Below are 13,926 nucleotides of genomic sequence, written 5' to 3'. Positions count from 1 at the left end.
TGAGGCCACAGGGGAAGGGTGGGGATGTCTGGTGCCCAGGAGGAGGGGGCTCTGTGCCAGGCAGGGCCACACAGAGCAGGGCCCTCGGGGCTGTAGGCTCAGTTTAGGATGGAGAATATGGAGGCAGGGCAGAAAGTGTCACAGAAGCTACTCTCCGTCCCCTGGATGTGGGGCTGTCACCTGTAAGATGAGGGCTGATAGCAGTGGGCAACCTCCTTCCTGCTGCGACGTAGTTCCCGGGATTATCGCAAGAAAACCTAAGTGACTCCCCCAGGATCACACGGCCAGTAAGTGGCAGAGCTGGGACTTGAACTCAGGTCTGTCTGACTCAAAACTGTGGACTTGGACACCAGACTAGCATTTTCAGCGTCCCTTTCTACCGGGGCAGAACCCAGACAGATGCGTTTCCAAACGCATGCTGTTCAGCAGCAAAATGGAAGTGATGAGCACCTTTGGGGACTCACATTCTTCCAGCCCCTGCCCCTCCAGGCTGCCCTGGGGACGCTCAGCTAACCTCTTTCTCTTTCTCTGTGACTGGCTGTCTCTCCCTCTCTGCCCTTCTTTGTGGAGGGAGATTTTTCCCTCTTTTCTTTCCCACGGGATGTGTGTCTCTGACTCTGGGTGTTGCTCATCTTTTCTCTTTGTGCTTCTGTCTCCTCCCTGTACCTATCCCGATCTCTCTTCAGGACCCTCCGGTGGACATGGGTGGCGCCCTGGGGCCGGCCCTCCTGCTCACCTCACTCCTCGGCGCCTGGGCAGGGCTGGGCCCGGGGCAGGGTGAGCAAGCCATGACGGTGGCCGTGGTGTTTGGCAGCTTGGGGCCACCGCAGGCCCAAGTTCGTACCCGCCTCACCTCCCAGAGCTTCATGGACCTGCCTCTGGAAATCCAGCCGCTCACCGTGGGGGTGAACAACACCAATCCCAGCAGCCTCCTCACCCAGATCTGCGGGCTCCTAGGTGCGGCCCGCGTCCACGGCATTGTCTTTGAGGACAACATGGGCACCGAGGCCGTGGCCCAGATCCTGGACTTCATCTCCTTCCAGACCCACGTGCCTATTGTCAGCATCAGTGGGGGCTCCGCTGTGGTCCTCACCCCCAAGGTGCCTGTCCAAACTCATGTCCTCTCATCCCTTGGGCTGGGAGCCAGGCTGCCCAGGGAGAGACTTAGGTTCTGGGCAACTGGGATTGGGTGGGATCAGCAGGGAGGTGGGGGCTGAGGGTGGGACATGGGCGAGGCAGGGAGAAGGCTGTGGGAAGGATGTTCCCATGTTCTAGAAGATAAACTTTCCGGGCTGCTTTCACATTCTGTCTGGATGAGGGGGTGTGGGTGGTAAGCTCCCCTCTAGCTTTGGTGGGCAACCCTGGTCCACCTTCTCTCTGTTTCTCTGGCCTTCTTTGGTCAAGCTCCAGACCCAGCGGCAGAGGGCCAGGTTGGGCAGAGAACCTGATGCAGTTAACTTGCAGGGAGACCATCCAGTGGCAGGTCACTGTCCCAGGCATGGGGGTGGCATGCCCTCACAGAGTTTGCATCCTGTGGTGAGAAAGTTCTAAACACACATTTGTCTGCAGTCTCAGCTGGGATAAGTGTTCTGAAGGAAAAACACAGGATGCCAGGAGGGTCTAAGAAGGCCCCCATTTGGGTAGGAGGTTGATCAGAGAAGGTCTCTTAAGAAATCATATCGAAGATCTGGAGGATGAGGGAGAGTTGGCAAGTTGTGTGGGGGGCGGGGGAGGGAGGGGACAGTATTCCAGCCAGAGGCATCAGGTGGATTGAAGGCAGCCAGGTGGAAGGAGCCGGGAGTTCTTGAGAGAAGGCTGGAGAGGAAGGTGAGATCCTGAGCACATAGGAAGATATTTAGGTTTTATCCTAAGTAACTGGGGGGCACAAGAAGGTGTTGAGGGGAGAGACCGATCTGGTTTGCCGTTCTTTTATGATTATTTTTTATTATGGAGAAATTTGAGCATACATAGAAGTAGAAGAGTATAATGACCCCATGTACCATCCACCCCCGACCCACACTGCCCCATCCTTACGTCCACCCACGTCCCCCTCTTCTGTGTCATTTTGAGGCAAAGCCCTATTGTCCCATCCGGAAATACTTCTCTGTAATAGATAAGGGCTTCAAAACCAAACCACCATCCATTATCACATCTAAAAAACACAATTCCTTAACATCATCAAATATCCAGGCAGTATTCAAATTTCCCCATTGTGTCATAAACATTATAAATGCATATTTTTAAATGTGTTTGCTTGATCAAGAAACAAATCAGGTTTCCGCATAGTGATTGGCTGCTGTAGCTTCTGAGCCTCAATCTCTAGGATCCTGCTCCATCTCTCTCTTTTTCTCGCAATTTGTTTGTTGAAGGAACTGGGTTACTTGTCCTTTAGGGTTGTCCCGGATTCGTTTTTTAAAAAGACTGGGACAGTCGCAGTGTGGTGAAATGTTGGGGGCCTGCAGGGGCAGCAGGGAGCCCACAGTTAGGAGGGGATTGTGCTAGCCCAGGCACTAGCAGGCAGTGCCCTCTGTATTTGTGATGTGGAGGCGGTGGAGAGGAGGAACCTTCTCCTCGCCAGGGCTCCGAGGAGGATGCTGTTTCCCCTGTTATCTTTGGGCCCGACAGTAACCCTCAGCATGGTGGTTCTCTACCTTAACGAGGCTTTAGAAAAATACAGACGCCCAGGGTCCCATCTCTGAGATTCTGAGTCAGTTGGTCTGAGGCAGCGCTTCCCAAACTGGGGGGCTCAAGAATTACCTGAAGAGCTTGTTAAAATACAGATTCATGGGCGCCATCCTCAGATTCTGATCCAAGAGGTGTGCGACGCGCCTGAGAATGTGCATTTCCAACAAGCTCCGCGGGGGCAGCTGATGCTGCTCGGCTTTGATCCAGCGTTGCTCCGGTGGGGGCCCGCTTGAGTAGTTTTAAAAGCCCTCCAGGTGATTCTAATGGGCAGCAGGGGTTAGGAACCACGTCAGGGGCTGGAGGCAGGTGTTGCCGCACAGGGCCTCGAGGGGCGCGCGGCATCTTCGTCAGGGGACTGCGGGAGGGAGCAGAAGCTGGGGCGGGGCGCGCCGCCCCAGCCCCGACTCAGGCCCCGCCCCCGCCCCGCCCCGCCCCCAGGAGCCGGGCTCCGCCTTCCTGCAGCTGGGCGTGTCCCTGGAGCAGCAGCTGCAGGTGCTGTTCAAGGTGCTGGAGGAGTACGACTGGAGCGCGTTCGCCGTGATCACCAGCCTGCACCCGGGGCACGCGCTCTTCCTGGACGGGGTGCGCGCCGTCGCCGACGCCAGCTACCTGAGCTGGCGGCTGCTGGACGTGCTCACGCTGGAGCTGGGCCCGGGCGGGCAGCGCGCGCACATCCAGCGCCTGCTGCGCCAGGTCGACGCCCCGGTGCTGGTGGCCTACTGCTCGCGCGAGGAGGCCGAGGTGCTCTTCGCCGAGGCGGCGCAGGCCGGTCTGGTGGGGCCCGGACACGTGTGGCTGGTGCCCAGCCTGGCGCTGGGCAGCACCGACACGCCCCCCGCCGCCTTCCCCGTGGGCCTCATCAGCGTCGTCACCGAGAGCTGGCGCCTCAGCCTCCGCCAGAAGGTCCGCGACGGCGTGGCCATCCTGGCCCTGGGCGCCCACGGCTATCAGCGGCAGCATGGTGCCCTGCCCTCCCCGGCTGGGGACTGCCGTGGCCACCCCGGGCCTGTCAGCCCCGCCCAGGAGGCCTTCTACAGGTGGGCACCTGCCCAGGGCATGGGAGGGGGGCAGGGCGCCTTAGCGGACCTGGGCTGCAGTGAGCTTGGGCTCGCTGGCCACACCTCCCACCAGCTGTGTGCCTGGGGCCAAGTTACCTCACCTCTCTGAGCTTGGGCTCCTCAACTGAAAAAAAAAAAGCCGCTGTAAAGGTGTGTTGAGGATTGTGGAGGGGGTGTGTCAATACAGGGAAGGAGAACAAAAAGGGCGCAGTCAGTGCTACCTGGTGGTGGTGATGGGGGTGAGGTAGAAGGTGGGGGAGGGGGCCTCTGGTCCTGGGCAGGGCTGGGGGGACACCCTGGTTTCTCTCCCCCACCGCAGGCACCTACTGAATGTCACCTGGGAGGGCCGAGACTTCTCCTTCAGCCCTGGTGGGTACCTGGTCCAGCCCACCATGGTTGTGATCGCCCTCAACCGTCACCGCCTCTGGGAGATGGTGAGAAGGGGGTGAGCCCAGGGTTCCTCGGTATCCTCTCATTTTGTCCCCAGCCCCTCTTGTCCCACAGCTGAGCAGAGGGTCCCTTCTGTCCTTCATCCAGCCCCTCATCCTTCAGGTCTCAGCTGAAGCATCTGCACTGCACCAGGGTGGGTGAAGCACCTCGGCTCAGGGCTCCCATGGCACCCTAGCCCCCCACCACGATAGAACTTGTCAAGCACTCCTCACAGAGTCCTGCCCCTGGGGGACTCACCCACAGCTATGCTGGCCAGACGGACATGTAGACATATAGAATTTGGGGAGATCAGTGCTTGAGGAGAGATACGTGCAAAGCATTATGGGGACACAGAGAAGGGCCGGAAATCAGTTCTGTCTTCAAAGGAGGGAACTGGGGAAGGATTCACAGAAGTTGGGACATTTGGGCTGCAGTGTGGAGGGCTGAGTAGGAGCCCATCAGGAAGGGATACTAGTCTGGTTTAGACAGAGGGGCAGAGGGTTTGAGGCATTTTTAAGGGATGTGTTTGGGGTGCGGAGGCTGAGGAGGAAGAGTGGGGTGAGGGGGGTAAGGTGGACCTGAGTGGGGAAGGCCTTGAGTACCGGGTGAAGAACTTTATACTGAGGTCGGGGTGGGGGGTGGGGTGGGGAGTGTGGTGAGACAGGCTCAGGTCTGGGCTCGAGGACGATGCGGTGGGCCAGCAGCAGTTTGGAGGCTAGATCAGTAAAGCGCAGGGACCAGAGGCTGGGAGGGGGCTGCAGGGAGCCCTCCCTCCTGGTCCATGCCCAGCCCCTTGCCCCGACTCTCCTGCTCCCCAAATGCTCCTGCCCCAGATGTGCCTAGGTTAGGGAGGGGGATTCTTGGGCCTGGCAGCCCCCACCGGAGGCCCCACCTAGAGGGTGGGGGGATTTGGGCTGGGGGTCCCTGGCTGAAGCTGGTCACCCTTTGCAGGTGGGGCGCTGGGACCACGGCGTCCTCCACATGAAGTACCCGGTGTGGCCTCGCTATGGTGCGTCTCTACAGCCTGTTATGGACAGCCGGCACGTGACGGTGGCCACGCTCGAAGAGCGGCCCTTTGTCATCGTGGAGAGCCCCGACCCTGGCACGGGCGGCTGTGTGCCCAACACCGTGCCTTGCCGCAGGCAGAACAACCACACCTTCAGGTCCGCGAGAACACGTGGGGAGGCCCCGAGTGAGCTGTGTGCTGCCACTTGATGGCAGGCGGGTGTGGCTTGTGCTTGGGGGGGTGCGTGGGGGCCACCTGCTGAACGGGGCGAAGCGGCCGGCTCTGACTCCTGGTGGTCTCTTGGTGGCAGCAGCGGTGACACAGCCCCCTACACCAAGCTTTGCTGTAAGGGCTTCTGCATTGACATCCTCAAGAAGCTGGCCAAGGTGGTCAAGTTCTCCTATGACCTGTACCTGGTGACCAATGGCAAGCATGGCAAGAGGGTTCGGGGCGTGTGGAACGGCATGATCGGGGAGGTAGGCCCGCCGCCAAGGCCCTCCTGAGCCCACCCCCCTGCCCGCTGGCCACCCCAGGCCCCACACATCGCTCACCACCCCTCGATGTTCCTGTGCTGGGGTCAGTCGGGCCGGGGCCGGGGCCCAGCTCCTGAGGCTCTCCCAGCTGGCAGGGAAGATGGGCTGTCACCAGTAATGCTCCCTGGGCTGGTCAGGACTGCAGTGGAGCTCTAAGGACCCCAGATAGGAACAGCCGACTCAGCCAGCCGGGGGGTGCCGGAAGGGCGGCCGGGGGCGGCTGGGGAGGGTGCTCCAGCCGGCGGGATGCCTCCTCCAACCCGGGCCTGGCCCCCGTGGCCCCAGGTCTACTACAAGCGGGCAGACCTGGCCATCGGCTCCCTCACCATCAACGAGGAGCGCTCCGAGATTGTGGACTTCTCTGTGCCCTTCGTGGAGACGGGCATCAGCGTGATGGTGGCCCGCAGCAACGGCACCGTCTCCCCATCGGCCTTCCTGGGTGCGGCTCGGGGTGGGCAGGGAGGGCTCCGGGGTCTGGGGGGCATGCTTGGAAACAGGGAGTTTGCGGTGGGCCTCAGAGGGCCAGCCCGGCAGCCGCGGGTGCCTTGGAGGTTGGCGGGAGGCTGCGCTGCAGGAGGGTAGGACGGAGAGGGAAGAGGTGAAGCCCAGGTTCCGTTCTGAGCGCGAGTGTTGGGTGAGCAGGGTGGAGGGGCCATGTGGGGGCAGGAAAGCTGGGAAGGCAGGCTGACTTTAGGAGGTGCCTGGTGGGCTAGGACGTGCTAGGGGGGGAGCTTCCCAGGGAGTTGGGGGAGCTGGCCCAGAGAGTGGGAAGTGAGGCTAGCTCGTGACCTGATGGGAATTCAGCGTTTGTGGCGCAGCCCCTTTGTGCCAAGCCTCACACTAGCTGCTGGGGATATGGCCATAGTCCTGGGTGTCACCAAGCGCCCTGTCAGGAGGTCAGTGGGACTTGCAGTGTGAGGTTTACAGAGAGCCACGAGGACAGGCCAGCCTCAGCCAGGAGCAGAGGAGAGAATCCCCTTCCTGCTGTGTGGCCTTGAGCAAGTCACCAAACCTCTCTGAACAGGGTTCCTCAGCCACGCGTAGAAGACAGCAGACCCCCACCCCGCAGGATGGGCATTGCTTCAGGGGACCCGTGCTTCCTGCAGTGATGCCTCCTTGCTCAGGGAGACTGAAACCATTGGGCAGACTGGTCAGAGCAGCTTAGTTGGTCTCCCCAGCTCCTGGGGCTCCCGGGCCCTGTCAGTACGATCAAAAGTGAGACTTGATCTCAGAGACCCTGATTCCAGGCAGAACAAGGAGCTCGTCCACGTCCGTGCTGGGCCAGGCAGGGCACTTCCAGAACAGGAGTGTGGTTGGCAGTGCTGGCAGGGGAGGGAGGAGAGGGAAGGAGAAAATGCCTTGGGCAAGCTGCCGTGGCTTTGTGGAATCTGGCCAGATGGGGAGGAGGAGGAGGAGGATGGGAGATGGAGCAGGTTGCAGGCCTTGCAGGCTGGGGAATGGGACAGGGAGGGGAGAGCCCAATGGGTGTAAAGTCTCTTTCTGTGAAAGAAAGCTGTGGGTGGGACAGGGATCCAGGGGAGATGTGCAGTCAAAGGGAAGTTTCCTGGGGTGGGGTGCTGGGATCTTGTCCCAGGGCAGAGGGGGCAGGGAAACCAAGAATCCTGGAGAGCCTGACCTCCCTGGGGGGTGGGGGTGAGGGTTCTCTCCTGGGGCTCTGCGGCTCTGACAGTCAGAGACCCCTTGGCTCAGTCCTCCTGCCTGATGGGCCCCACCCTGACCAAGTGGATGCCCCTGCCTGCACCCAGTGCTCTGGGCTGTGGGTGCGAGGGATGGTAGTGAGGCCTCTGAGCTGCCTCCCTCTGTTCCCAGAGCCCTACAGCCCTTCGGTGTGGGTGATGATGTTTGTCATGTGTCTCGCTGTGGTGGCCATCACGGTCTTCATGTTTGAGTACTTCAGCCCTGTCAGCTACGACCAGAACCTCACCAGCGGCAAGAGTAAGCTCTCAGCTGGGCCTGGGAGGAGGGAGCACGGGGAGTGGGGGGGGGCGGGGCTCAGGGCCTCAGGGACCCTGCAGAGAAGGCTGGATCCTGGGGGAGGTCTCTGGCTTGCGGACAGCCAGCAGGGGCCAGTCAGGTACATGAGAGAGAGAGAAACAAGGTGGGCTGGCTTGCCCTGGAGTGGGGATGGCTGGGGCCCCGCCCAGGACAGAGTGAAGAACTGGGTCCCTCTGTGCCCACCCTCTCACTCCCAGAGTCTGGGGGCCCATCCTTCACCATCGGCAAGTCTGTGTGGCTGCTGTGGGCGCTGGTCTTCAACAACTCGGTGCCCATCGAGAACCCCCGAGGCACCACCAGCAAGATCATGGTCCTAGTCTGGGCCTTCTTTGCTGTCATCTTCCTCGCCAGCTACACCGCTAACCTGGCCGCCTTCATGATCCAGGAGCAGTACATCGACACTGTGTCTGGCCTCAGTGATAAGAAGGTCCTGGGGCCGCAGCCAGCAGAGGGCAGGGGGGCCGAGAGCGGGGGCAGGCCTGTGGGACCCAGGAGGGGAATTTGAAATGGAGCAGGGAGCAGGAGGGAGCTGGGGAGCCTGGTGAGGAGAGGCTGGGACCTGGGGTGAGGGGGCAGAGGGCTCAGGCCCACCGACTGAGTGGCCTTGGATAAGTCTCTTCCTGACCTGGCTTCAATGTCACCACTTGTAAAACACAGGAGTGGCCTGGACAGTCTCTCGGGCTCCTGTGCCCTGGGCCCAGGGGACGGGCTCGGGGAGTGTTGGTGCCTGCAAGGCTGGACGGAGGGTGACGAATGGCGCCTGTCCTCTGCCCACAGTTCCAGCGGCCTCAAGATCAGTACCCACCCTTCCGCTTTGGCACGGTGCCCAATGGCAGCACAGAGCGCAACATCCGCAGCAACTACCGAGACATGCACACCCACATGGTCAAGTTCAACCAGCGCTCGGTGGAAGATGCGCTCACCAGCCTCAAGATGGGGTGGGTCCTCAGCTCGGCAACCTACCCTCTGACTTCTCTACCCACATGCCTCCCTGATGACCAGCCTCAGCTCTGGCCCTCCCTGAGAGAAGCAAGGTGGGGACATTGAGGCTGGGGTGTCCTGTAGGACTCCTGGGGAAGGGGGTAAGGTCTTGGGACAGAGTAAACTTTCAAGCAAAACTAGATGCCCACCATGGGGCCCAGAGATGCCGCTGAGGTCCTGACCAGGGTTCAGCCTTGGCCCGAGGTGGTGGTTGTGACTTTCCTAGGGCCCTAGGGGCATGGAGGGGCTGGGCAGAGAGGGCGCGTCCTCTGGGGGTGGAGAGTTCCCTGGTCTCTCTGAGAGGAGGGTAGGTGGGGTCCCCGAGCTACACAAAGGGCTCTTCTCTGTATCCGGGACCCAGGAGAACCAGAGAAGGCTCTGCCCACCCATCCCTCCTGGTCAGTGCTCAGCAGGCTCGTATGGCCCAGATCCCTGTCAGGCCCCAGGTCTGGTGTCCCCACCTCACATGACCCCTGGCCTGTCCCAGGAAGCTGGACGCCTTCATCTATGATGCTGCTGTCCTTAACTACATGGCGGGCAAGGACGAGGGCTGCAAGCTGGTCACCATTGGCTCTGGCAAGGTCTTTGCCACCACTGGCTACGGCATTGCCATGCAGAAGGACTCCCACTGGAAGCGGGCCATAGACTTGGCGCTCCTGCAGTTCCTGGGGGACGGTGGGTGCTGCTGCTGGGGGCTGGAGGCCCAGGGTCGGCCATGGAAGCTGAGGGGGGGACAGCTGCCTGATGGCTGGTCAGCATCTCCATTACTGTTCTCTGAGTCCCAGGGCCCGCGGGCAGGAAGAGGTCTCTGGGAGTGAGAGCTGGGCCCACGGGTGGGGGTATTTGGAGGGACAGCATGAAGACCTGGGGAAGAGCTGGGCTTGCCAGGACTACACGGGAGTCCCTGAAGGGCAGGAAGACAGGAGGAAGCTCAGGCCACACGGTGGGGCTTGGGGGGAGGCTCAGATCCTCTCTTTTTTCTCTAGACCCCTGTCCCAACCACTTCCATCTTGACATCACCTAGGGTACTGCCAAGGGCCTGCCCAGTCCCAGAGCCGGGGACCCAGGCTTGCCTTGGTACCAGCGGCTCACATGTGTAAGCCGTCCCGCTGAACCTGCCCCCAAACCCAGAGGCTTCAGCGCAGTAAGATAAAACTGGGATTTTCCATCAGTACCACAGAATGAGAATGATAGCAATGAAGGTGCTGTGGTGTCCTCGGGGGCCTAGGCCTTTTGTCTCTGTGTGCCCAGCTCCGTGCCTGGCATGGAGATGCCCCATAAGTTTGGCCCCGATGTGAATGATAACATCAACCCAGCCAGCAAGCTTTTCCTGGGCATGTGGGCGGTGGGCACATCAAAGGCTGGCCTCGCCTACCCCAGCCCCCGACTCTGCTTTTCTTTCTTCCTGCTCATTGACACCCCCTACCCCCCAATCCTGCCCCCGCTGGGCTATATCCCCGTGTGGGCCTGCAAGGGGGTGGGACCCTGGCTCCAGACCCCTCCTTGCTCCAGGTTTGGGTGAGCATTGGGAGGGTCTTTCCTGAGCCAGTTGTCCCCCTGTCCCGTCCCCACCCTTGCCAGGGGAGACACAGAAGCTGGAGACGGTGTGGCTCTCGGGGATCTGCCAGAATGAGAAGAACGAGGTGATGAGCAGCAAGCTGGACATCGACAACATGGCTGGGGTCTTCTACATGCTGCTCGTGGCAATGGGGCTGGCCCTGCTGGTCTTTGCCTGGGAGCACCTGGTCTACTGGAAACTGCGCCACTCAGTGCCCAACACGTCTCGGCTGGACTTCCTGCTGGCCTTCAGCAGGGTGGGTGGGGCCACCCCGCCCCTAAAGCAGGCCCCAGCTTTAGGGGCACCAACCCAGATTAAGTCAGAGCTCGCCATGGCCCCATTTACAGATGTAAAAACTGAGGGCCTGGCAGCATCACACAGCAGATGAGAAGCAGGGCCCTCCTGCAGCAGGCGGGGCAGTATCTCGAAGCCAGGCTGACCCGGGTCCAAACCCTCACTGCTATTGACAAGCTGTGTGCCTTTAGCAAGAGAACCTCTTGGGCCTCAGACTGCTCCCGGGCAACTGCGCTCTCGGTTAAGGAGGCGCTTAACAAATGCTAGTTGCCTCCTAGGAGGTGGGGACGCCTGGGCTGGTGCTCGGACCGGGAGGTGCGCGGTCCCGGAGCCGAGCTGGCGGCTCATGGCTGTCTCCTCCCGGCTGCCCAGGGCATCTACAGCTGCTTCAGCGGGGTGCAGAGCCTGGCCAGCCCCGCGCGGCCGCCCAGCCCGGACCTGACCGCCGGCTCGGCCCAGGCCAGCGTGCTCCAGATGCTGCAGGCCGCACGCGACATGGTGACCACGGCGGGCGTGAGCAGCTCCCTGGACCGCGCCGCGCGCACCATCGAGAGCTGGGGCAGCGGCCGCCGCGCGCCCCCGCCGCCCGCCTGCCCCGGCCCGCGGCCGCACACCCCCCGCCCGTCCCCCGAGCCCAGCCCCACGGGCTGGGGACCGCCAGGCGGGGGCCGCGCCGCGCCGGGGCGCAGGGCCCCGCAGCCCCCGGGCCACCCCCCGACACCCAGGCCGTCGCTGCCCGACGTGTCCCGGGTGTCGGGCTGGTCGGCTCGGGAGGCGCGGCGGCAGGTGCGGGCCGGGAGCGGCGGGCGGCACCTCTGGGCCTCCGAGAGGCGCGCGCTCCCAGAGCGCCCCCTGTCGCCCGAGCGCTGCCACTACAGCTCCTTCCCTCGAGCCGACCGGTCGGGGCGCCCCTTCCTCCCGCTCTTCCCGGAGCCCCCGGAGCCGGAGGACCTGCCGCTACTCGGGCCAGAGCAGCTGGCTTGGCGGGAGGCCCTGCTGCGCGCGGCCTGGGCCCGGGGCCCACGCCCGTGCCACGCTTCCCTGCCCAGGTCGGTGGCCGAGGCCTTCGCCGGGTCCAGGTCGCTGCCCGCGGGGTGTGGCCGCCTGGCCTGTGGGCGCTTGGCGCAGGCGCCGCCGATGCGGCTGCCGTCCTACTGGGAGGCCTGCCAGGAGGGCGTGTGGGCGAGGGTCCCCGCCTGGCCGCGCAGACAGCCCGCCTGCCTGCATGCCCACGCCCACCTGCCGCTTTGCTGGGGGGTTGTCTGCCCCCCTCTGCCCCCCTGTGCCAGCCACGGCCCCTGGCTCACTGGGGCCTGGGGGCCTCCGGGGCACAGGGGCAGGACCCTGGGGCTGAGCACAGGCTACAGGGACAGTGCGGGGCTGGAAGAGGTCAGCAGGGTGGCCTGTGGGACACACGGCTTCCCTGGACCTTGTACCTGGAGGCGGATCTCCAGCTTGGAGTCAGAAGTGTGAGGGGTCAGAGACTCTGGTTCACGGTCAGCTGGTTCTCGGCCTAGCGCTATCAGGGCTAGTGGGGGCAGGTGACTTGGACTTTTCTGGCTTCTGCCTTGAAATCCTGGCTGTGGGCCCCCAGTGACAGATGTCCTCTATGGTCAGTTCGGTGACCTCGGCAGTCTCAAGTCCTGGTGTGGGCTGGGTGGGCTCTTGCTGTCCTCTTATGCAAAGCCCTTCCCACCTGTTCTGGAGTCACCGGGAGCAGTGGGGTCTCCCTGCCCCGCCATTAGCTAGTTCTTAGTCATGACTGCTGGGCACCTGGCGTGGGAGCATGGAGGCTGGAACTCGGGGTTAGGGCAGGGCTGTCCCACTCCTTACTCTCCCTGTCTGGAGTCTCTTCTCGGAGCACTGGGGCATTAAACAAATCTTTTACAACCCACTGGTCCTGGCTGCCTCATTCTGCATCCCTGGAGGGGGCACACCACAGCCCGTAGGCAATAGCACATTGGGGGTATCCCAGGCAGGGTGTCTGCCTAGAGGAGCAGCTCCCTCTGGGGGAGTATCTGGGAGATGAGGCCGAGGGAGGGGTCTGGGCAGCAGAAGCCACTTGGTATTCAGTGCCGGCTCCTACCCACCCTGGAGCTGGATGCGACAAATGTGCTCAGCATGGGGGCTCGGGAGATGGAGTTCATCCTTCAATCTCCTTGAAAAGAGAGGCTCATGCCAGGGGCTGTGGGTGTCCTGCCTTGCCAGGGGTCCACCTGGGAGCCTGACAGTGTATCAGTGGGAATGGGAGGTCTGCTGGGGGGAGTCTCCTGGGCTCTCCTGGGCCCTGGCTGGCTGTATTCTCTCTTGGTGGTGAATGTGTGGGGCTCTGAACTGCCTGTCGGCTCTGGAAGTCTGGCAGAGGCAGCTTCTGAGATCAGACACGGCTCAGTCTTGCTGGTGCCAGGGCTCTTCGTGGGGGTCAGAGCCCCAGGTCAGAGAATCTGCCGGATGTCTCAGTCCTTCATTGTCCCTCTGGGCTCCCCACCCCACCTCCTTGCTCTGTCACATGTCATCAGTCCTGGACCATCTAGAAGGCTGGCTCTTGGTGAAGAATTGTCAATGCTTTCCCATCTGTGGTTGTGTTCAGCTCCCACAATGACTCTGTACAGCAAGCGAGCCCTCATTCTCCCATTCATTCCACAAACATGGTGTGATTGGTGCCGTCAGACCTTGTCTAAGTGTGCACATGGAAAGCCTGGGGCCTTGCTGTCCTTGGCAAGTTGGGTGAGGTAGGGCAGAAATTACCTCCCTGTAACAGGGAGGAGGCAGGGGAGGGCAGTACTCGAGGCCGACACCACAAGCAGCCCCTGCCCCGTGCCCTTTCCCACACCACTCTTGCTGGTTCCCTGTCTCCCAGCACTCCATGACTGCGGGTGGAGGGAGCCCTGAAAACTGAAGTTTTTTGTTTGGTTTTAGGCATGAGAGCAGCTGAAATGGTGGAGTGGGAGAAACTTTTTTTTAAAGATTTATTTGAGAGAGCGAGCAATTTAGCAGACTCTGCACTGAGTGTGGAGCCTGAGTTGGGGCTTGATCTCATGACCTTGAGATCATGACCTGAGCCTAAACCAAGAGTCAGACAATTAACCGACTGTGCCACCCAGGCGCCCCTGGAGTGGGGGGCTATTTCTAACACGGCTCCTTTCCTGGCTGGAGAGCCAGACTCTGCCAAGAATGGGTGTCCATTCTTGGCACAGGCAAGGTCATGTCCTCGGCCCTATGGATTTTCACAGATCCAGGTCTCAGCCACAGGTGGTAAATGTGGGTCCAGGTGAGTGCTCGAGGCCAGTGCCCTGGGAGTTGACCTTGACTACAGCCACGGGTGGTGAGAGAGTTAACTGTTGGCTACCAGCCCCTGGACCGGAC

At 61.7% G+C, this 13,926-nt stretch overlaps 1 protein-coding gene across 1 annotated transcript; it reads left to right on the top strand.

The window, feature by feature from the left end:
* Nucleotides 1–454: 454 nt before the first annotated feature.
* GRIN2C (glutamate ionotropic receptor NMDA type subunit 2C) lies at nucleotides 455–12,875 on the top strand. The gene is made up of 12 exons (XM_064582764.1): nucleotides 455–1,100; nucleotides 3,124–3,722; nucleotides 4,063–4,177; nucleotides 5,124–5,335; nucleotides 5,492–5,654; nucleotides 5,997–6,150; nucleotides 7,542–7,667; nucleotides 7,925–8,154; nucleotides 8,505–8,665; nucleotides 9,196–9,383; nucleotides 10,290–10,522; nucleotides 10,933–12,875. Exons 1-12 carry the CDS (start codon nucleotides 702–704, stop codon nucleotides 12,031–12,033), a joined length of 3,681 nt encoding a protein of 1,226 aa, XP_064438834.1. The 5' UTR covers nucleotides 455–701; the 3' UTR covers nucleotides 12,034–12,875.
* The last annotated feature ends 1,051 nt before the right edge of the window (nucleotides 12,876–13,926 follow it).

This window comes from Mirounga angustirostris, unplaced genomic scaffold (assembly GCF_029215605.1).
Source record: "Mirounga angustirostris isolate CCGP_5_RB_7025 unplaced genomic scaffold, mMirAng1.0.hap1 SCAF_17, whole genome shotgun sequence".
Taxonomy (NCBI): Eukaryota; Metazoa; Chordata; class Mammalia; order Carnivora; family Phocidae; genus Mirounga; species Mirounga angustirostris.
This window is presented reverse-complemented; position numbering and strand designations above follow the sequence as displayed.